The following is a 22,180-nucleotide window of genomic DNA, read 5'->3' as shown; positions in this document are numbered from 1 at the left end:
GAACAAGAGGCTCTCCTCATTCACCTGCCCTGAAGTACTGGGCACGTGCTCTGCTTCTGCTCTGAAGGCAAGGCCAGCCTTGCCATAAGCAGCATGGAAGGAAGGGGAACTGGGTCTCAACACATTTTGATGCCACTGGCTTTTCACCATACGGAAAGTGGCAAAGATTGGGTTAAGCAAACCATGTTGATGAAAATTTGCCAGCGTAAACAAGTCCCTAAAGCTGAAGGCCAATGAAGTATTCTGGAAATCCCTTCCAACTTCAGATCACACCTGGGCTTGGCCTCAAACACTGCAATTTAGGTCAGGCTTATGCTAGCTAAGCACTATTTGCTTCTAAAATACAGCTACAAACACCTTAGGCTAAGGGTGCTTATCCATGCACATTTGCCAACATATGGATTGTCTCAGGTTTCAAGCACTTTTTGGTAAGGATGTGAATGCATTCCCCAATTTTTTTATGGTCCCCACGGGCAGCTCAATATTTGAAGTTCTTTAAGAGCATGACAGCCAAACAGCTTATGAGAGGGAGGTGCAAGAGACAACTTCACATGAAGCAAGCTCTGCAGTTATTACATGCTGATCCCAAAGGCCAAGCTTTTGGCAAAGAACTGGAATATTAAATAAAGAGCATGGGATCATTTATTGCTAAAAGGAATGGCTACTCCTCGAGCCTGGATAGCTTCAGTGAATTGGAGCAAGCAACAGAAAACATGTTAAGTACAGTGGGGAGTGTCCAGCAACTGCTAAGTTTAAACATGTTCACAACTTTCACACAAACAAAATCTGGGAAGCAAAACAGACCGTGTATCAGCACGGGATGCGGAGGGAAACTTTTACCAGTCCCTAATGAAAACACGACCTATTTTCACAGAGGCCCTAACTTGGGGCATTAATGCCTCGTGGAGGTTGCCTTTCCCAGAGCAGGTGTCAGCTATAACTCACGGCAGCCATCCCGCAGATCACTTTCACCTTTCCACAGTGCTCCAAATCAAAAAGCCAACAGTGCTGCACGGGAGTTTGCCAGAACTGCTACAGGTTTACAGCTGTCTGCTAGATCAAAACACTGGGACAGTCACTGAACAGTTTGGGTTGGAAGGGACCCTAAAGATCACCTGCCATGGGCAGTGACACCTTTCTCCAGACCAGGCTGTGGGAGAACGCTGCCACTGAGCTCACAGCACGTTTCCACCTTGTTCTGGGCCAAGTATTTTTATACCTTTCTGTTATGCACAATCCCAAACCAACATAACTAGCAGGTGTCATCCTGCATTAATTTCACTGGGCCGCTGGTGGTCATCACCATGCCCACTTTGGACAGCGAGGGCCGCAGGGCAGGCAGACTTCCCGCACAAAGCCCTCATTCTGGAGCCTGCCCAGCTCCCAGTACAGCTGGCGCTGTGTGGGAAGGGAGTTTAAGCAACTCCACTGCGGGGGCTCTGGGTCTATAAATGTGTCAGAATGTGGCAAGTGGCCGATTCACGCAGGGTTTAACTGGCCAGCAGTTTGGGTTTTAGATTAAATGCTTTTACTGATGAGAGAAGAAAGATATGACATGAAAAATTCTTGTTGTGCATCTCTGTCCTAGCCCAATGGCATGTGGTTGGCAACAGTGCAGAATAAAAATATACATGCTCTGTGCAGACAAACTCATCCTGGCAGATTGAACAGAGAGTGCCCCAGGTCTCTAGAGATCTCTTCAACAGCCGACTAGGAAGTGTCCTTCATTATAATGAATCCTACCCAAATTTCTCTGAAAGCCTATTGCTCCCCAGAGATCACAACTACCCCATCCTGGAGATGCCTCGGAGAGGCTGAGAGCTGACAAAGTTCATGAAGACACAAAACTTGTTTGGGAATTCAGTACACCCTCTAGAAAAATCTGAAGGAATGAAAATTGTACTTGAGGAACTTCTGAGTCTGGTTCTAGTGGAGGGGGGATTAAAAAAAAAAAAAAAAAAAAAAGAGAGAGACAAGGCCCTGCCAGCTGGCAACACACTATTCCTGTCTTGCCTCTTCCAATGATCCCCTGGCTGCTCTCCTCAGCCTCTGTGGCACGGAGGAAATATTACCTTCAAGTCCCTGTGCACGATATCATGCTGGTGAATGTGATTCACACTCTCCAGTATCTGATGAATACAGTGGCTGCAAAAGAAAAGGAGAGATACACAGTTACACATGCACAGACCAACTTGGCATCTCATCCCTGACCATTTTCTTATCTTTTGTATTCGTACCTGGGAGACTTCAGGCCCCCAGGCTGAATCCCTTCATCACGCCCACTGGCTGCCACAGCTCGGCACTGTCACTGCTGGACCCCCACCGCCCCGCTCAGCAGCAGGGCGCTAAATATCCCAGCTGCAGCAGGACCACTGAGCCCCTCTCCTACCTCCCATCATCTCCTTTCTTTCCTCCCCACCACAGCACGCATCTCGCTTTTTTTCAGCCAGCACTGCCCACCCCACAGAGGATCAATGAGGCCCCCACGGATCTGCAAACAGCAGCCGAGACCAGGCAAGCACGGCCCAAGTGCTGCGGGGAGCATCCAGCGGGGCCAGGCCACGCAGAGTAAACTTTGGAGAGCAGCAGCCCGCTCCAGCAAGTTTGGGATGAAGGCTCCTGGGCGCTTGCCAGCTTGCAAAGCTTTCAGAGCAGCATCTCAAGCACTTCACATACACAGTGTGTGCACACACCCGCTTGCTGGTGCCTTTTAAGTACAGGTCGCACTTAAGGGGTTAGTGATCTGAAAAGCAGGCTCAGCCCCTGTTGAGCGCAGTGCGTGGCGCTGCCCCGGCTCACAGCAAACTCCCGTCCCTGCTGCGCTCTGCTGTAACCCGCTGATGCACACCTGATGCGCTGGAACAGCACAGCGCGCCCCTGGGAGAGCTTTCTGGCTGAAACCAGCCATTCTGCCAAAATTTACTCAGCTCCTAGGTGAGTGGGAAAGGAGCAAGGGGCTGTAGCACCTCACATGGCTGGGCAGGAAGCACCCAGACGTGGGCAACTCAGCTGGCTCTGGGTTCGTGTCCGCGCTGCAGGACCAGTCCCTCATCAAATTCTGCTCCACAAAGGGGAACTGATTGGAAATATTTCAGGGAAGGGAAACTGGCTACTGGAAAAGATGGGAAGAGGGTGAGGGGAGAAAGAGGAAAGGAGGTGCAGCACTGTGTATTTGCTACCCCCGCCCCTCCAGAGCTGGCAGTACAGCCCTCAGGGTCGGAGTCCATGAATATCTCCCCGCTCCCAAAACAAAAATGTATAATTAGAACAGCCGAGTCTGAGCGAGAGAGATTTTCTGGCCAAAAATGGCAAAAGTGTGAGGTGTCCCAGGCGAGCCAAGCGCGGCGGATTGGCACAGAGCTCGCTCCCTCGCTCTCCCAGCCTGCTCTGGAATTCAGCTCCGCATGGGGAGAGAAAGGGAGGAGTTTCACTCCGTCATCCTGGGCACTGCGGGCCCTGGCCAGCTGCAACTCAGAGGGCTGAGCGCCCCCACGAAGGCTTGGACAGCTACAGACAGTTTGCCTTTTCCCCCAGCCTGGCCAAAATTTTCCTGAGAAGTGTCGGTCTCTGCCAGCTCCTCACCATTTCTGGGAACAGGCACTGGCAAGAGGGGCAAGGGGGAAGGCTGCTGCTGATAACCTCAGCACTTCCCATCCTCAAGGTGGGATGGGTTGAATGGTTGTCTCCCTGTTCCAGATACTGTGCCTGCAGCATCGCTGCACCCCAATGAAGACATCTACAGGGCTTCCAGACCTCTCTCTGCCCAACCCCAGGCCTGTTTCCAGGTGCTCCAGCAGACAGACGGGTCAGGGGCACCCTCAGCTGTGCTACACTGGTCACTCACTGAATTAATCGCACATAGACAAGCACAGCCCATTTCAGGAAGCTTACACATGGGAGAGAGGGGGCACAGAACAAGAAGGGCACAGCTTCAAGTCTTTTTACCACTGACACAGAAAGGCACACACGCTTTTTTCACTGTAACCATCAGCTCACCGTCAGAGGGCTCTCACAGAACCATAGCCTTCGAAGCCTCCTTTCCCCTCCCACCCCATAAACCATTACCTAGACACAGACAAATTGACCAGCTCTGCCCAAAAGCAGCGGCACATCACTGGAAGCCCTGCTGCGGGAAGGCAGAGGCCAGGCAGCCGCCGCTCTCACACAGCCAGAGGACAGCTCTGCCCTGCATTTGCTCAGTAAGGACACGCTGTCGCCAGCCACCAGAAAGGTCAGAGGCACACAAAGCCGCTAGCAACAGGTCTCCCAGCAAAGAGCACGCCGAGACAGCAGCATCTGCAGGCAGCAAGGGCTAGGGCCGCAGTGAGTCAGGCTGAGCGGTGACAATAGTTTATGCTAATGGCAGAAAGAGGAATTGCTTTTTCCAGACAGGGAGCGAGAGTTTCAGAACAAAGCCATGCACAACAGCGGTCAGGAAACTCACCCCGCTTGCCAACACACATGGCACACGCACAGAAGGGTCTGGAAACAGTCTTACCTGGCATCTGCTTCACTGTAGTATTCTCTGGCAACGATATCTTCAAAGAGCTCCCCACCAGTAACCCTGCAGTGTAAAAGAAGGGACGTTACAGAGCCTGCCCGGGGCTGGCTGGGAGGCTGCATGGGATGGGCACTGCCTCCCTGCCCGTGCCCTTTCCCCAGGAGCCCTGCTGCAGCAGGCCCCGAGCAGCCGCAGCAGCAACCCGAGGCACTGGGGAGCCACAGCAGAGCCCCACAGCCAGCAGGGGCACAGCCACGCGACCCCCGGGCCATCACTGCACCAGCAGCGCACAGGGCACTGAGGATGCATCACACCCAAACTGCCCGCACCCTTCTACAGGGCTCTAAACACCAAGTCGGGGCAGAGGAGTCTTAGAGACAAAGGTCAGACGTAGCCACCCCGCACAGGATAGCTGCCCTTGGCCATCCCACACCTGCTGCCAGGAGTGTTTTTTTCCCTGCCACACAGGAAATGGATTTTTGTCAAGTGGACTAGTTACGTGCAGGTCGTGGAAGAGAAAAGGAGAATTATATTAATTCAGGTGCTTTTTATTCCAACTCTTAGTCAACCATCTGCATGTCTGTGTCATTGATGAAGCATCAAAGCCAAATAAAGACACTTACAGATCAAAGACGAGGTAATGGAAACCTTCTTCTGAAATACTGTCATGGAGCCGAACTGCAAAAACACAACCAAGAAATGGAGACGTACTGAACGTGGAGCAAAAATGACACTTCACAAATCAAACCTAGCCACAGAACTAAGTTCTCCCTCAACCCGATCAGTCTATTAATCCTCCCTGTCCTTCACTTTGTGTGCTCACTTAGTGACCCATTTCCTTCTGTTATCTCAGAGGAACAGATGGGTGTCCTTCACATACACCCACCCCTCCCCAGCGTCAAAACAAACTCAGAGAAGAGCAAATGGTCAAAGGCATTGGAACGCTTCAGAGCCCTCCTTTCACATCTACCCACTCTTTCCTCCATGCACACATTTTGCAGTCTCTCCCCACCCATTCTTATTTCCCCACCTCCTTTTCAGAACCTCCAAATAGAAGAAATACCAAAAAAAAAAAAAAAAAATACCAGCCGAACCAAAATCCATTTCCAACCCTAGCTGCACGTCAGTGCTGTCCCTCTGCTTCTGCCCTTCATCCGCAAAGCTCACTGCATCCAGCACCTTCCCTTCACTTCCTTTTCCTGACTCCATTCTCACTGACACTCCAAACCCTTACCCCAAATGCAGACCCTCTGTCACCTATTTTTTCTGATGCACTTGTTACCACAGACATATCTGACCACAATCCCCTTCTTAAAACGCCAACCCCCCTCAGGTTCCTTACCCATCCCCTCCTAGTCCTGGCTCCCATTCCCCAATTTAACCGCTCTTTTCCCCTTGCTTGCCCCCTTCTCCACCAGGACTGAGCTGCCCCGTGAGGGGCTGCTGTCCGTGGGTGCTGGGGGGGCTCTCGGGCCCTGCCCTCCTCCCCCCCGTTACAAGGAGGCACCAACAATAACTGCAGCTGTGCAGCCAGCAGAGACGCGTTGCTCCTCCAGTGTCATTTCCTCCTGTCTGAATCAAAAGCTCACTTTCTTTGATGTTTTTTGACTAATTCTAGCCTAATTCTAGGTACTAATTCCAACCTGAGAGGAAAAACAGCTCAGTTTCATATTGCTACCCCCTCTCCTCTTTGCTTTTCTCCCCTGCTGGCAAACATCACTGTTAGCCCTGCCATCAGAGTCCCGACCGAGCAATCCTATTTGACTCTGTCCCTGAAGCCCAACTCCCCGCCTAGGCCAGGAGCTATTTACAGGACTCCACCTCCAGGATTTCCCTATGGGTTCACAGAAGTAGCTGAGCCTGGGCTGGGTCTCAGCCCCCGCAGCACCCTGTAATTGACCATTGCCTGAAGTACATCGCTCTTCTCAGCTGTACAAGAGGGGTATTGTGCTCTGGCACTCTGACGGCACCTCGCATCCCTTCCTTGTCTTCCCTTCTTCCCCACATGAAGCACAGGTGACCTGTCCTGGCTTTCCCCAACACGGCGATGATCTCCCCGCCAGCACCAGGTCAGCCTGCCCCTCTTACGGCCCGTGACGTCTGCCACCAGCACCACCTTGGGACCGCTCCAAACCAGCACTTGGCACAGGCCCTCTCCTAAGGAACAGCTTTTGCAGATGTTCTCAGCGCCCTCCTTTAATCCTCTTTGCAGCTCTCCTTTGCCAGGGCACACTTCCACATGCACAGACACATGGACTGAGCGTAGCACAGGGGGGCAGAGAGCACTTCCAGCAGCTCCCCTAAAGGCAGGTCCTGCTTTCCTTATTCTCCCCTCCTGTATGCTCCTGTTTTTCCCAGCCTTTATCTGCAAACTCTCTACTGGTCCCTTGGCCAAACTCCTCTCCTCAGCATTCCCTTTGCATCTAACCGGGGGGGTTTGGGAGCATCCCACGGGGTACGATGCTGCGAACAAGCATGCACAGCCAGAGAACAGTACGGCAGGGGTTCCAGGTACAACTGCTCCCACAGCAGGAAAACAGAGACAGGACCTGTAAGAATCGAGTTCCTTCCATAATTCTCAGCAAAACAGGTAACTAAAATAAACATCTCTACCACATAAGCAGTTTTGGTCTGCTTTGTAATGACTTCTTCACAACTCCGCTTTGTGTTTGTGCACAAACTCGCCTCCTGAGCCCTTGGCAGAGCCTGGCCGAGGTGGCATTACACAGCTACGGGGTAGGAGGGTCCTCCCTGGGGGGAAAGATTGCCGGTCAGGGCAGAACAAGACACAACGTGGCTGAGACAAGCACTTGGATTTCCAGCACAGGGTAGGTTTTTCAGTCGATGCCATGAGGTTTTCAGTGCAGTGCAGAAGGCTGTTTGATGTGCACACATGAGACAGCCACATCAGCAAGAGCTAGGGCCCGGGACACGGTCAGAAGTCTGCGAAGGAGCACTGTGAGAAGGGAATGGTGAACAGATGGTGAAACTTCAAGGAAAGCTGAATGTGCTCATAAGGTCACGTCAGGTGATGCTCAGCATGCAAGAAAGCGTTTGCCTCCCTCTGGCACCTGAAAGGTCAGCAAAGTGCTGCCAGAAACGGCGAGTCTGGGGGGAGGCAGCACGGACAAAACCCTGCCAGAGGAGGAGGGCAGCCACCAGCGGGCCCAGAGCAGGGGCCGGGAACAAGGAGCAGCGAGCACGTCTGCAGGTAGGAGGGAGAGACAGTGAGCTATCAGCTCTGACACACAGACACAGACAGCAAGTGCCATCAGAAAATAACACAGAAAGGAGCTGATTGGTGCTACTTCTCTGTCCTGAGGAAATGGATTTTGTCAGACACGTTCTGAAAAAGGAAGGAAGGAAGCAGCAACTCAGCTGGCAAAGACTGGCAGAGGCAGCAGAAAGAGCCTTCAAGGTCAGCCAGGCGCTGTTTGTGTAGTTAGGTGCGGAACCGTGAGAGCAGGACGGAGAATTGCATTTATAGCCCCAGCACAGCACCCCACAGCCCCAGCACAGAGGAGCATGGGCCTCGGGGGCAGGAGGAGCCATTAAGTTAATGGGGGAGCTGCTTCCTCGCCACCGCCCCGAGCAGTGCTGAACAGAATCTGCCAGGATTTGATGTGCTGAGGTAACAAAGCTCGGGGGGTAATGGAAACAAGAAGAGCAATGGGAAAGATGGCAGCGGGCACCACCACCCTGCGGAGGAATAATTAACAACAGCTCAGAACACCAGGCTTTAACTGTGGAGGGGGAGTGGTGATGTGGGGGGTTGAGTAAGATTAAGACAAGGCTGAATATACCAAAACTTTCACTTGCAGCCCACACCTGCTTCACACTAGTGCTGATGGGGAGACACAGAAGCAATACCTGGCGGGGCATGGCAAGAGCAGACGGTGCCTTTCCACACTAGCTGACTATCCATAAGAAAAAGGGATCAATCAGAAATAAAACCTAACCCAGCTATTCTTTTCCTCCAAAATATCGCAGAGCCCTCCTCTCGCTCTCATCAGGGGCAGGGCTGCCTGTGCCCAGCATGCAGGCCTGACAAACGCACACCCCGTGTAACGCCTCGGGTCCCAGCAAGAGGGACGTTGCACAAAAGAAACGTGGGGGCTCCCGAAAGGCGACCAAGCTACAAAGCAGCCCGGTACTTACCAAAGGAACCTGACCTCGCTCTATTCACTAGAGGATGAGGCAGATTATTTCTACTAGCTGCTTCTGTCACCCAGTAGCAGCAATTCAAACCGTGCTTCCTCCCCAGGCAAACACTGTTACCGCAGGAATTCGCACAGATGTAGGAAATCAGCCCCTGCCAGCACCAGGCGTGCTCGGGGTCACCTTATGACTGTTCCCATGTCAAAGGTCTCTGGTGGGAGAAAGAGCACTTACTCTGAAGGTTAGCAGGCACAAACAAGCAGAGAGGAGTAAGAAAGAAAACAGAAGCCAGTCCGACAGCGCGGCGCTAAATCAGTTACAGGATATGGTGAAAGACTTTGCCCAAGGTTTTAGTCAGAGCACAGAAACCAGCCCTATCTGCACCAAGCACAGAGGGCTCCTACCGTCCCCAAGCACATTATTAACTCTGTAAGACTCTTTACTCATAACTTCAGAAATAATAAATAAAAATCACAGTGCTAAAAAGCAATGCCAGGACAGCTGCTAAGCCAAGGAGCAGAACCAGGAGCAGTACTCCCCCTGTGCAACACAGCCTGCTGCATAACGCCGCCCCGCCGTTAGATGCACACCTGTAGCTGCCCTGGTAAAGAGCTGCCACACACCACTACACGCAAGGCACAGCCTCGCTGGCTGGTTTGAGCTTCATTTTCTTCTGTCTGCTCTCCAGCCTCAACACCAGCAAACTGCAGGTCTCTTCCTACGTGAACGGGTACCACCAGTACAGAAAGCATCACCCACAACGCTGGTTTCTTGGAAAAAGTAACTAACAACAGAAGAACTGGGAGACCAAGCCACCCCCTTTCTCAGAAACCCACATCTTCAACCCCGCCAAATGTAAGCTATGCAAATCATTTTCGCTGCCTTGTGTGGGTCTGTGTGGGTCTGATGCCCTAATGCACCCCAGAGCATTTCAAAGAGCCTGATCCCACAGCGAGGGGCTCAGGGGGACAAGCTACACTCACTGAACCTCCCAGCAGCTGGCACAAGGAGTTCAAGCACTTACTAAGAGCACACGCTGTGAATATTACTTCTCTGCCCTGTCTTCAGGGTCTCCCTGGAAATCTTGCCTCGAGAACAAAACTTCAAGCTGATACTATAAAGTACTTCAATATCCTCATGCACGTACACTTAAAACAAAACACATCAACAAGCAATGCTGTTAGCTACAGAAAGCCAAGCATTTTGGTGAGAAGCAGTTATACCATGTTTTGCAATCCCTTCCTGAATGAAGTGACCCTGTAGAGGCAGCTGCAGCTCCCGGGAGCCCCAGCACGCTGCAAAGCACCCGATGATCGGGGGAAAGGCTCCCTGAAAACAGAGGTGCCAGCCTGAGTCAAGTCGCTGCTGAGTCACGCAAAGCAAGACAGAGAATGCAAAAGTTGAAGCAAATCATGAAGAAATCAGAAGACAGCTTTCAATTTTTATTGAGGTTCACCTAAACAACAGGAACTTAAGAATACACTGAAAGGCAACTGGCATCTTATTTTTAAAGGGTCACTTTTCAAAGGCCATTTAACATCGGGGTCACAATCAGCTTATGGCTAGCCTCCACGTGACCCAGATCTTCCCTTTGCTCTGCCTGCTGTGCTGAATACGATCACCATTTACTCGTCTCCAGAACAGCAGGCCAGGAGCTCGGGCCTGCTTCCCCAGGCCCCAGGACGAGCTCTCCCCCGTAAGCCACGTCCAGACCCCAACAAGGGACGCAGTGGGGCTGCCAGGGGTTTGGCCTGCCACAGGCTCTCCTCGGGCACCCTGGTTTCTGGCAACCTGCTGCAAGTAAACTCTGCAAGCCAAGCAGTTACCCAAGTTATCACACAAGGCAAAAATACAAGGAGAAAAATAGTTTCACGGGGTGATTCCTGTTTTCTTCACAACTGTACATCTCTGCTTAGGAAAAGGTAATGTGGGCTGAAACACACTTGCTCCTTTATACCGATGGTCTTTCCCTGTCCTTAAGGACAGCTCTCCAGGATAGGATACGTTGACCTTGGAAACTAAATCTAGGTTCACTAGTGATCCTAGAGTGTTAAGCATTTGGATGTCATTGGAAAATAAAGCACTCTATTGGCCAACCACCTCTGCACCACCAAAGAGTGCGTGCTGTGATTATGTAACAGCTCTCAAATTAAGGGGCTCTCAATTTAAGTCGCCTTCGTTGCAGTACCTGCAGCAGAGCCAATACAAGGCAACAGAGATTTCTGCTTGTCTCCTGGGCCGTGGTAATTGCAGTGCTCTAACTCTTTCACACGGCCTTAGTAGCGCAAACCTAAAAGTGCTCTGGGATCTGCCGGACTGAAGGATGCTATTAGAAGGTCAGCCACTCATTACAAACAGCCCCGGCTTCACTTCGCAGCAGCTCCCAGCCAGACATCTGCCTGTATCACAGAGAACGGAAGGAAGAAAGAGATACCACAAGGGGCATATTTCAAGAGACAGAGCATGCCAGTAGCAGAAAAAATTGGAGGCTAAAAGCTGCCTGATGTCCTCTTCCAAAAGATCTTCTCCCTTGTGCCAGGAGATGCTGCAGCTACAGACACAAACCCACACGGCCCAGCAGGCTGCAAACGGAGCGCCGCCGCCTGTGGCAGCACAGGAGACGAGCGAGCTGGCGCAGATGGCAGCCACCCACAGCCCCGCGCCCCAGCTGCTCACCAGCCCGAGAGCCGGGCCGGGAAGTGCCCCACCGGCCCTGAGCCTGCCTTCCCGCACGGCTCGCATCGCTCGGGATCACACCGTCCCGCGAGGAGCTACCGCCAACCTGTGAGCGCCTGGGAGCCGGGTGCTCGGCTCCCGCCCCAGCTGTTGCTGTAATTACATTAAACACGCGGAATTCAGCTGCAGCTGCTCAGGCTGCTTCCAAAAGGACTCTCCTTTTAATTAAAAATTTGCTATTAAAGAGCATTAAATTGTGTAACGCAAATAATCCTCTCGAAATGATCTGTTCCGGCAGCTAATGACCAGCTTTGCTGCGGCGGTAACCAGCAGCAGCAGGACAGTTAGCTAACAGGATGGGGCGTGCTGCTGCTAACCAGTCCCTCAGGATCACCCATTCCTTCCTCCTCCCTCCGAATCTGCCACAGAGCAGTTAGAGGATGCTGGATATCCACCAGCTTGCTGCTAACTCCCCAGGCCCACAGCATTTCACACCAATTGCAGTTTTAAAGCTTTGGAAAATGGAAGAGAAGAAGGGCTTGTTAGCGCTGCTCCGCTCAGAAGGAACCAGGCTGCTGAACACTGCGAGGAAAGACAAGGAAGAGTCCTGCGGGAGCATGAAATGCCACACGTGCTGTTGTTTTTCTTTCCACATTGTTCACACTGAAACCTTTTTAACGCTCCGACCCTAAGTAATAAGGTCGAGGCAGTGCCCTTCCTGGGGGTGCGCAGCAATCCACAGCCCAGACAGAAGCTGTAGGGAGAGCAGTATCTTTCCTGCTGAGAAACCCGTCCTCCTGCACAGATAAAAAGTAAAAAAAGAGAACACATTCAAAGTGCCTTTAAACATTTCACTGCCGAATAAATATTATTTTTTTTTTCATTTTGCAAAGCCTGTAGTGCGAGGCTGAAGTTCAGTACATGATCCATAACATTCCCTGTGCCCTACACAAACATGACATGAGCCCAAGGAGCGCGTTAGCAGGAAGATTTCCTACTCTCCCGATAACAGGGCCATCGGGGCCATCCAGAGCTGTTGTTATTAACTTCCGATTATCAGCCTAGCAGATAAGCAAAGCACTTCTGATAACCACAAATATTATATTGAAGCATTTTCTAAATAAAATCAAGTAACAACAACAAGCCAACTTCAGTGCTATCTCAAAGAAAATACACAGAGAACATCCACTTCATTAGAATAAATAAAGTGTTTTATAAAAGAAACCACAACAAATTTTAGGTCCCTCACAAGGCTCTGCATCTCTGCTACTCATGTGTCCATCATCAGGGCAAAACAGCTTGTGGGGAGCCACCTGTTTGGTGCTCGGGCAGGGACAGCCCCAAGGGAGGGTCCTTCCCTTGCCTCCGTGCTATTCCAGCCAGGGGAAAAAACAGCAGGGGAATCCTCCTCCTCTGCCTTCTGCAGTATTGTCGAGTTTAAGCCCAATGAGCTGGCTGGCATCCCACTTCTTTTTTTTTTTTAAATTTTATTTTTTAAGGAATTGCTTGAGTACGGCTAAATCTCCCAGCTACAGAGATGAATAATGCAACCCGAGCATCTCGCTAGCACAGACCACACAGACATACAGAATAAACACTTCCCTGGCAAGGAAGAAAATGCAATTGTCACTCCAGCCCCAAATTGAGCAGGATTATGGAGAAATGCTTCTTATAAACTACAGGCAAAATGACAGGCAGAGGATGCAGAAAGGAGAAAACAAAGGGTAAACAAGCAATAGCTAGTGAAAGAAATAAAAGGAAGGAGGAGAAATAAGAAGCTGGACTAATAAAAACCTGGAGTTATGGGGAGCCATCTCGCAGCTGGGTGAGCAGTGAATGGCAACCTGCAGCTCACAGGAGAGCAACTTAGAGGTGCCAAGCCAAGATCACCTTGGCTTGACCTGTGCTCCGTAGCTAAACAGCTAAGAAAGCCACAAACCAGAACTCTTCCACAAGGCCTCTTCCCCTCCACCATTCTCACTCCCCACTTGGGTTTCAGTGAGAACAGCAGCCCCCAGCGACTCAGAGCGCAGGCAGCAGTTGGACACGGCTGGCCAGGTCTGGGAGCACCCCACCTGGAACCACCGAGCTGCCACAAGGGAGCAAATGCAGCCAAACCACCGGGGAATGCCCAGCCTCTCAGCTACTCTTCGGGCACGGCATCCTTCCTGTCCCACTGGCAAAGGCAGCCTGGATGTCTGCAGCCAAATGAAAACAAGGAAATCTGCTGTTTACAGCAAAACACAGCCTACAGTTTTTTTCTTGCTCACTTAGGAAGCAATTCAAATCTCTCGTTAAAAAAAAAAAAAAAAAAAAAGAAAAAGGTGATAGGAAAACACCAGGAGGTGGGGAAAAGCGAGGGCCTGCTCAGTGAGAGGAGTTTGTCGTGATGAGCAACTGAGGAACGAGGGAACCTTGGTGGCAGCTGACAGCATGAGGCCAGCACAACCGGTGCTGGCTCGGCAGGCCAGGCACCCCATTTACCACCCAGGCTACTTCTGAGTGCTGGGGGATTCTCCAAGGGGCTGCAGGCACAAGCACCAAATCTTTCCTGGTCCTTACAGCAACTTACACCTTGATCATAGCTATCACGTAAGCACACAGGGACTATAAGACTGGAAGCTTTTTTTTTTTTTTTTAATTTTAAATAATTACCCATTAAAATCACTCCCACGAGACACAGGTACTAGGAGGACAGACTTGTCAACGGAAATAAAACTGAACTGGGTCAAAATAAATTCTGCTAATCCACACGAGATTTCTGGGCCATTTTCTCCCTACGTTAAATAAGGAATTATCCAAAATCACAGTTCATTATTTAAGAAGATGGAAGTTAAAATTACAAGAATTCAACTGCAAGTGTATTTTAGAGAAAAGCTCCGAAGCAGGAAAAACCTGAAAAAGCAATAATTCTGATAGATGCTGAGACAGCGTTTCACTGCTGCTATAAATTCCCTCAAAGAAATTAACTCTGAAGCAGTTCAGAAAAGGATATGGAGGCAGAAATCAGAACCAGAATTTGGCTCTGTCACTTGGCTACTATCAGCCTCTCTTAAATATGTTTTTGTTGTTACAGACTTAAGTGCACGCAGTTCCTCACAGCAAAGGCTGCAGTAAGCTGGGACACAATAACTGCCTTGAAGAAGGTCAAAATAATGAAGTGCTCGGTTTGAGCTATGAACAAAAGATATTCAAGAGCTACTTTTGTACAGCTGGGTTAAAAATACCCAAGAAAGAGGACAGATCATCTGGTGACAAGTCCAAAGAAGAGGGACATATTTAGACTAGCATAATAAAGAGAATTTAAAAGGAGAAGAGGAACACCTAAAAACACGGTGGACAAGCACAGTAATGCTAGAGAAAAGTTTTCCGAACTACGAATAAGAATTATCCAATTCTGCATTGTCATTGCTTTGAGAGCCCTAGAAGAGGAGAGCACTGCACGTTTCACATCTGGGCAGGAAGATACCGGGCTTCCCAGCTGCCACTGTTCTGGTATTTGATGGGTAGCAAGGGAAAAAAACTGAATTCTCCACCAGAGAATCCCTAGGTAGTGGCTGAATTACAGGACTTAAATCTAACACACAGGCTGATTGAAATAAAGTTTACAACTAAGCAGAAGACCAAAAGTAAGCAAGAGATGATACTCCAAACACTGCAAGTTTAGCTCTGCAACAAAAAGAAAGCAACGGTGAAGTTTATTTTATCTTGGCCATTGCTCAAGCTGCAGTAGCACAACTGGGAAAACACCTGCAAGTGAAGGGGCTGAGCTATGAGCCCGCTTACAGAAACCTGCCTCTTTCCTGCAAAGTGGGGACCAAGGGCAGGAAGTGCCATATCGTCCCCTTCTATTCTGTATGTTCCCAAACACACCCATGTCAAACGCCTGCAAGGTGCACAGGTACACGAACCACTAAAACGCCAGGTTGCTCATGGTGAAGCCATTCCCCAGGGAGCCACAACTCTTGCTGCTGACTTCCACAAGCATTTTGTCTGCTTCTGGACACGGAGGTTTCAGCAGTGCTGCTTTCTGCCTCGTTGTGAGGCTCCCGTATCCTCGGTAACTGCTGCATCCATCTTCCCTCTAAAACAGGCCGCTGATCTGTCCAATTTGGCGGTATTTGGTGAGCGTGTCTGGCAAGTGGTTTCTCTGAGCCTGAACAGTAAATATTAGAAAGCTGTCAGGAGTATTGAAAACACAAGTTGAAAGTCCAGGAAATCCCTCCTCTAGCGAAATCAAGTCTGATGTGACCACTCGTAATGGTGCTTTCAGATGGATGGTTCCCAGTGAGAGCATGGTATGGATCCCAAAAGCCTTCGGCAGTCAGAGAATGGCCTCAGGTCAACTTTCTTCTGTCCAGAGACAGAAACGCTCTCTGGATCAAGGACTAACCACGCTGCAGCACTAAGCTCTTTGAAGGATTACTCCACTGTGATTACCTTCACCATAATGTGCATCTAAAGACAAGCAAAACACCCAATTACAGGGCAAGAGCCTATAATTAGGGCTGAGGTTTGATGAAGGCATGCGAGGATAACTCAGAGAGCAGTCATTTCACAAAGAGCAACAACAAATGGAAATACCACTATTCCTTTTGCCCAAATAAACCTTTATTTTATCAGAGTAGGAGTGTTAGAGTCAGCATGCTGCAGCCTGGAATCACCACACTGGAATCAACTGCAAATGGGTGAGAAACAAATTCAATGGGTTTGCTTTATATCCCACGTGCAGGCAGAATGAGGAGAAAAGGGAGCACATCTCACAGGGCTGTAACTTGCGATCCTCTGCCCTGGACCCACTACAGGCTCGGGTCACTGCAGAGCAGCAGGACGTGCTGCAATGCAGTTTCCAACACAAATGGTAACAACAAAACTTTATTCCTCCATTAAAGTGAGTGCAAAATCTGCATAATCCTTCAGGATTGGTGCAGTGTTGCTAGCACAGCTCACACCGAGGCAACAAAGCAAGTATTCATCCAGAAGATGTTACAACAGGGAGCTGCAGTAACTAGGTGATTACTAACTGCCAATACGACTCAAGGAAAAAACCCACCTCTATATCAGAACACCACAATTTCCCTCTGTGACAGCATAACAAGTGCAAGGAACATGGAAGCAGCAATGCACGTACTATCTGAACTCCAACGAGGCTTCTGACAGCATCTTACATGCTATTTCCATAAGTGATTTTGAAAATATGTGTATACGTGATTGTAAGCTAGCTCTGGATACAAGTCACTGAGAAGACATACCCAGAATTGTTACTGTCAAACTGGAACAACATATCGAGCGAGATCTTGAAATGTTTGTCCAGAGTCCGACAGTATTCAACAGCTTCATTAACCAGCTACACGACACAATATACAGCATTGTTATTGAAAATCATGTTACTGTGGGAGTCGCAAGCATATTTTAGTATCAGAAAGTAAGTCAAAATGGTCTTGACAAATTTGGGGAGAACCCACACAGTGTTTTTTTTTTGTTTTTTTTTTTTTTTTTTAAAACACTTCTTTTACTTTCATATTATAATGAGGACAAATGTAATGCCCACTTTGATAGGAATCCTCATCTATAAAAGTACAAGATGGAAAAATGATTTGCTTGCCAGAAGTTCTGCAGAAAGCAGTCAGAGACAATAATGTGTTGGAAAACAAATGTGCATCAACAATATGCTTAAACATCCATGACCTGCAAAACTTGCCAAAAGAAGAATAGCTTTGGTCTGACAGGTGAAGCAATTATCCCCCTATAGCTATTGCTAACACGGCCTTAAACTCCCACATACAGTTTTGGGCATCCCATTTCAAGATAGATATTAAGTCTCTGGACAGAATCCAAAGGAGAAAGGGAAAAAAAAAGACTAGAGCTAGAGGTCTAAAAACATGACGTATGAGAGCAGAATGAAAGAACTGGGTTTGTTTAGTCTGAAGAAAAAAGACTAAAAAGAGACATGATAACAGTCTTCAAATATGTAAAAGATAGTCACGCTAAAGAAAAACTACTTTCTACATATACACTGGATAGAAATAGAAACAGCAAGCTAAGACAGCAGCAAAGTATGTTTTTTCTAATGTCTGACAGAAGAATTAAACATTTGAGAGATTGCCGCTAGAGGCTGTGTTATTATTACATGGTTTTAAGAGCAAACATGCCTGAATGAGCTAGGTATAAAATTTTTTCACAGAACTGCTGAATGGACCACACAACTTCCTGAGGTCTTTTTCAACACACTTCAACTCTGTGTTGTAGGCAGAAGACACAATTCTGTTATTGCTATTTGCAACCACCCATTGAGTTTAGAATGACTCGTCTCTTTTCTCTTAAAATAAGAACTGTTCTTTCTAGGAAGACAAAAAATGCTCTGCAGAAAATGCAAGAACCACTGACATTCCCCCAAACGCTCTTCCAAACCACAATACAGCAGGAGACAAGCATCACTACATCACTACTCGCTGCAGATGAAGAACCAGCTGTAGAATTAACGAGGAACGTGACATGTTTCTGTTTCCAGTTGGGTTTACTTACAAAAGTGCTTATTCTCTTGGGTACAACATTTAATCTGTGAGAGGCCTGACAAGAAAAGATGTCAGAACTGATAAAAGTAAAGATGATGAAAGTTAAGTCCAGGCCAAAATATAAAGTGACATCACCTACTAAACTAAGGGCAACGAGCCTTATGGGGCAAATGAAGCTCAGTAACTAGCTAGTAGCAAGAGTTTTGTAATTCTAAACACTGTCAAGCACTAAGTTTACTGGCTGGTGTATTCATCACTTCAATCACTGCACATATTACTGTAGAAGGTGCTCACTGCTCCTCTCCTCATGCCAGAACTCCACAGTTGCACTCAGATCCAACAAGCTTTCTGCTGAAAAGCTGCCGCTAAGGTGGTTTGCATGTCGTGAAGTCCTACCCTAGTTGAAATTACTTCTTCATCACATGTGGAACAGCTTAAAGATACCGGTCCGTGAGGCATGCTGTAAGTAACTTTCCTCTTCCAGGTCGTTAGAGGATAGGAGCATACCATTAGGAAGCTGGAAGTGAGGAGACCACACAGATGCCCTAAAGTTACCTATGGTGACAGAGCTAAGCAAAAGGAAGACCATCCAACCACACTACAGGTTTCCCACACATTTAGCATTGGTTTTGTTGAAGGTGGCAACTTGGTGTATCTGAGTGTTTTGCCCCCAAAATGAAATTAAATTAGACCTTTGCTAGTGTCCTACAGGTTTTACCTAGAGCCTAAAAAAGGGAGGATAAATGGTGCAAATACCTTGCTCAAGGTAACTTCCAGCACCATAAAACATCACTAAAAGAAACCTTTAAGCAAAATATTCCATAGTGCTTTGGAACGATGTTAAATTCACGCCCTCTTTCTACAGTTCAGTACAAACTGTGTTTTTGGCTTGAAGATGTGTTTTATTTTTGCCTTCTTGTATTTCAAGATAAAACTATTCCCTTGATTGTTTTTTTTTGTTTGTTTGTTTTTTTAATTATTTTTTTAACCACATTGTGCATCACCTATAGAGCAGGAGAAGCTCTGCATGGGAAGTGGACACACACACACAGCACACTTGGGTGTGCTGCTGGGCCTGGATGCTAAAGGAACAGGACAGGGTCATATGCAGAATTTGTCAACGAGAAATTGAGGTGATGCCAACAGGCATGTTTGACAAGCTCTGGTGAACATTTGGAATCCATCTGCTCCCTTACTGCATGCTCCACGAGACGCTTTCCTCCTGTCTCACCCCTGACCCTCTGAACCCAGAGAAGCTTACCAATATTTGGATGCTTCAGAAGTCGGCAGATTCGAGCTTCACGTTCCAGTTTCTGGTGATCTGAAAGAGTAAGAAACAAGGTGTTCAGCTCCACAACTCTGAGCTCGACTCTTTTTCATATTCAACAAAGAAAGGGACACGGTGACCCAGCAGACATCCAGAGGCCCAGGTGAGACCGGGAATTGCTAGAATCGTCTCCCATAACCTCACACCTCTTCCAGACAAGGGTGGTGCAGGCACCTGCATTTGAGGCTGCAGAGGACCTCTGCTCCTGCTACAGAGTTAGTGCTGCACTGATATTCCTGCGTGGATTCAAAGTGAGCAGCAGCACGACACCACTCTTCCATCAGGCACACAAACACACAACACCGCTCCCAGTGAAGTCTCTTCTGAGACTTACCCCTTCCCCAAAGCTGGAGAAGAGGAAGAACAGCCTCTGAAGAAATAGCCCAGATGAAATGGAAAAGGACCTGCTGCCACCTCAGAGAAACAGTGGGGAAGAAAGGCAGAGCAGGAGGGAGAAATACACAGCTACTGCTCAGGCACAGCCGCCACACGATGCAGGGACCGCTGCCAGCTCCACCGAGCCGTAAAGGTAACCGTGCTGCAGCACCCATGGCCCGCGGCGCTGGGGAAATGCTGACCCAGCACTTCCAGACCTCCAGGCGAGAAGCCCTGCCCAAATGCTAAACATGCCCATTCCAGCCCAAAGGCAGTATCAGTTTAAGCAGGACAGTCAGCTGGACTAATGACAAACACATCAAGGAGAGCAGAAAATAGTTTCTCCTGCTTAGAAATGTAATATGCATGAGGGCAAGGAAAGGAGAGGGAGCTAGGGCAACTCTGCCCATCTCAGCCAAAAAGCAGAGGCCTGTTGGCTGCTGAGGCTCAGACAGGAGATTTGTACTCCATTAAAGCACAGTTTCACTGAGAGGAGCTGAGGGAGGCAAATGTTTGGGGCAGCCCCAGAAGCTGCTGAACTCTTAACCCCTGGGGATGCAGATGTGGAGAAAGAGGCAAGAGAAGAGGACTGCCCTCCCTCCCAGCCCAACCAGATAAAGAGAACAGCCAAGTAGGCTGCCAGATCTTGATGCTTCTCCTCCAGCAGATCTTCAGCACATAGGGTTGAAAACACACCTCTGCATCCCCTGGGCCACCCAAGTTTTTCCCCAGGAGTAAGCAGGGCCTTGGCTGCTTGGCAGATCCCTGGTAGAAGTGCAGCATCCTCTGATTTACACGAACCCCACTGGAGACCCACATCAACACTGCCCTGCCTGAGCACAGCCTGCACAGCTCCACGGTCTCTGCGTAGTCTTCCCTTCCCTCTGCACAGAGCAGCTTTGTGTAACCGTTCTCTTCCCCACGAGCAGAAGAGACAGACCACAGCAGACCGCAGCTCAGAACACCTCTCCCGAGCTGGGAATAGCAGCTCAGGGCACTGCAGGATTTCTGTCTTCTTTCCCACTGCTGAACTGTAGAAAATGTCCCAATTAATATTTTATATGGGCTGAGATGTGCTTACATCCTCATCTGCTGCTGTTCAGGGAGGGGGAAGGTAAATTACTCCTTTCATCTCTCCTTCCTTCTCAGTTCTGGAAATTATTGTTGTTGTTGCATATATTTTACAGCTCCGTGCCAGAACCACTCCAGCAAAGCAGCTGGCGGCAGGAGCCTGGAGAGGATCCACGCAGTGCACCAGGGCCCGGGGAGCCAGCGCTTCCTCGCCTGCATTGCCGGGGGCCCTGGCTCCCCTTTCAGCAGCACCTCACAACCCAAGTTTTGCAGATCAGTTGCAAGGCAGCAGCCTGCGCTAGCACCCCGCAGCCAGGCCACGCTCTCGCAGCAGGACCCTGGTTTCAGACGAGGTATTTGGAACCCGCGCGCACGCCCGGGACTCGCACATTCCCTGCTTACCCTCCCAGCTCCACTTGGAAGCCCTACAGGAGGGGATCCTTCGCCCACCCAGATCACGTTGCCTTCGTGCACAGTTACACTCGCAGGGAATCTGTTCCCGAGCACAAGGACACGGGGAAGCAGACGGCAAAAACAGCTGAGCAAAGGGGGAAGGAGAGGTAAGGCCTCATCACGTGCTCCTCAGCCACCGAGCCCTGACAGCCAGGACGGACAGCTGACGGAGCGAGGCTCAAACAAAATGACATAACCATCAAAATGCCACGGGAGATGTAAATCAAGAGCAATTGCTCCCCTGCAACCCTACACCCGCTTGCAGAGGGAGGGGAGCGGGCAGGGCCAGCAGCGATCACGGGCAGCAGGCGCGGCACAACTTGTGACAGGAGGTCAGCACCCCGCTCCCTGGCCCTCCAGCACCGCACGGCCTGGCCGCGCACCAGCAGAGGAGTACAGCGCCCCGGTCACAAGGTACAGGAAACTATTTCTGGTCGGGGGAAAGCATACCACACTGCTCTGTCTCCAGGGCAACAAAACAGGCCAACTCAAGCACAGCTCGTGGAGAGCAAGCACGCTCCCCGGCGCGCGGCCGCGCCAGCCCGGCAGCACCAGCGCAGCAGCGCCAGCCCCGCAGCGAAAGGTCAGCCTGGGCTGGGCTCCTCGCCTGCCTGCAGCATCACCCCTCCCAGGCAGCGCCGCATCACGGCCCAGCTCGGGACCTGCCCAACAGCCCCCATGGCCCAGGAGAGCCCCTGCATCCCCTGCGGAGCCTTCGGGGCAGCACGGGCACTGCGCTCCCCTTCCCGGCATCAGTGGCAGAGTCAAGGCAGTGCTTGGGGCAAGCAACCCGGTACCTACGTACTTGAGCAATAAGCAAGAGTTGGAGTCTTTCTTCTCTCTCTCTCTGCTCTGACAGCTGTTATTCACAATAGGAAACAGAAAAAACTGCCAGCCCAGTAGAGCCGAAGGTTGGGCTTGAGGACACGTTCTGCAGTGGCTCCCAGAACCACAGCTCTCCTTGACTGCATTAGGAGAAGGATGAGGAGAAGATGCAGGTTCAGATCCCTGCCTCATCAAGAGCTTGCAAAGCTAGCCATTTCTCCTCCCTCTCCCCAAAAGACCAAGATGATTTCTGCAAGCCACCTGCGGAGCGAAGGTGGA

At 49.8% G+C, this 22,180-nt stretch overlaps 1 protein-coding gene across 12 annotated transcripts in view; it reads right to left on the bottom strand.

Moving 5' to 3' along the window:
- Window positions 1-22,180, bottom strand: part of CAMK2G (calcium/calmodulin dependent protein kinase II gamma) — a 107,597-nt gene that overhangs the window by 40,013 nt on the left and 45,404 nt on the right. For all 12 annotated transcript variants that reach the window (XM_032191276.1, XM_032191278.1, XM_032191279.1 and 9 more), the window contains exons 3-6: window positions 19,112-19,171; window positions 5,125-5,179; window positions 4,499-4,564; window positions 2,073-2,145 (exon numbers count right to left, since the gene is read on the bottom strand). In XM_032191276.1, the coding sequence (XP_032047167.1) occupies window positions 2,073-2,145; window positions 4,499-4,564; window positions 5,125-5,179; window positions 19,112-19,171 (254 nt within the window). The remainder of the gene's footprint in view (window positions 1-2,072; window positions 2,146-4,498; window positions 4,565-5,124; window positions 5,180-19,111; window positions 19,172-22,180) is intronic.

This window comes from Aythya fuligula, chromosome 7 (assembly GCF_009819795.1).
Source record: "Aythya fuligula isolate bAytFul2 chromosome 7, bAytFul2.pri, whole genome shotgun sequence".
Classification (NCBI taxonomy): domain Eukaryota; kingdom Metazoa; phylum Chordata; class Aves; order Anseriformes; family Anatidae; genus Aythya; species Aythya fuligula.
Note: the sequence above shows the minus strand (reverse complement) of the source record. Positions and strands in the feature narration are given on the sequence as shown.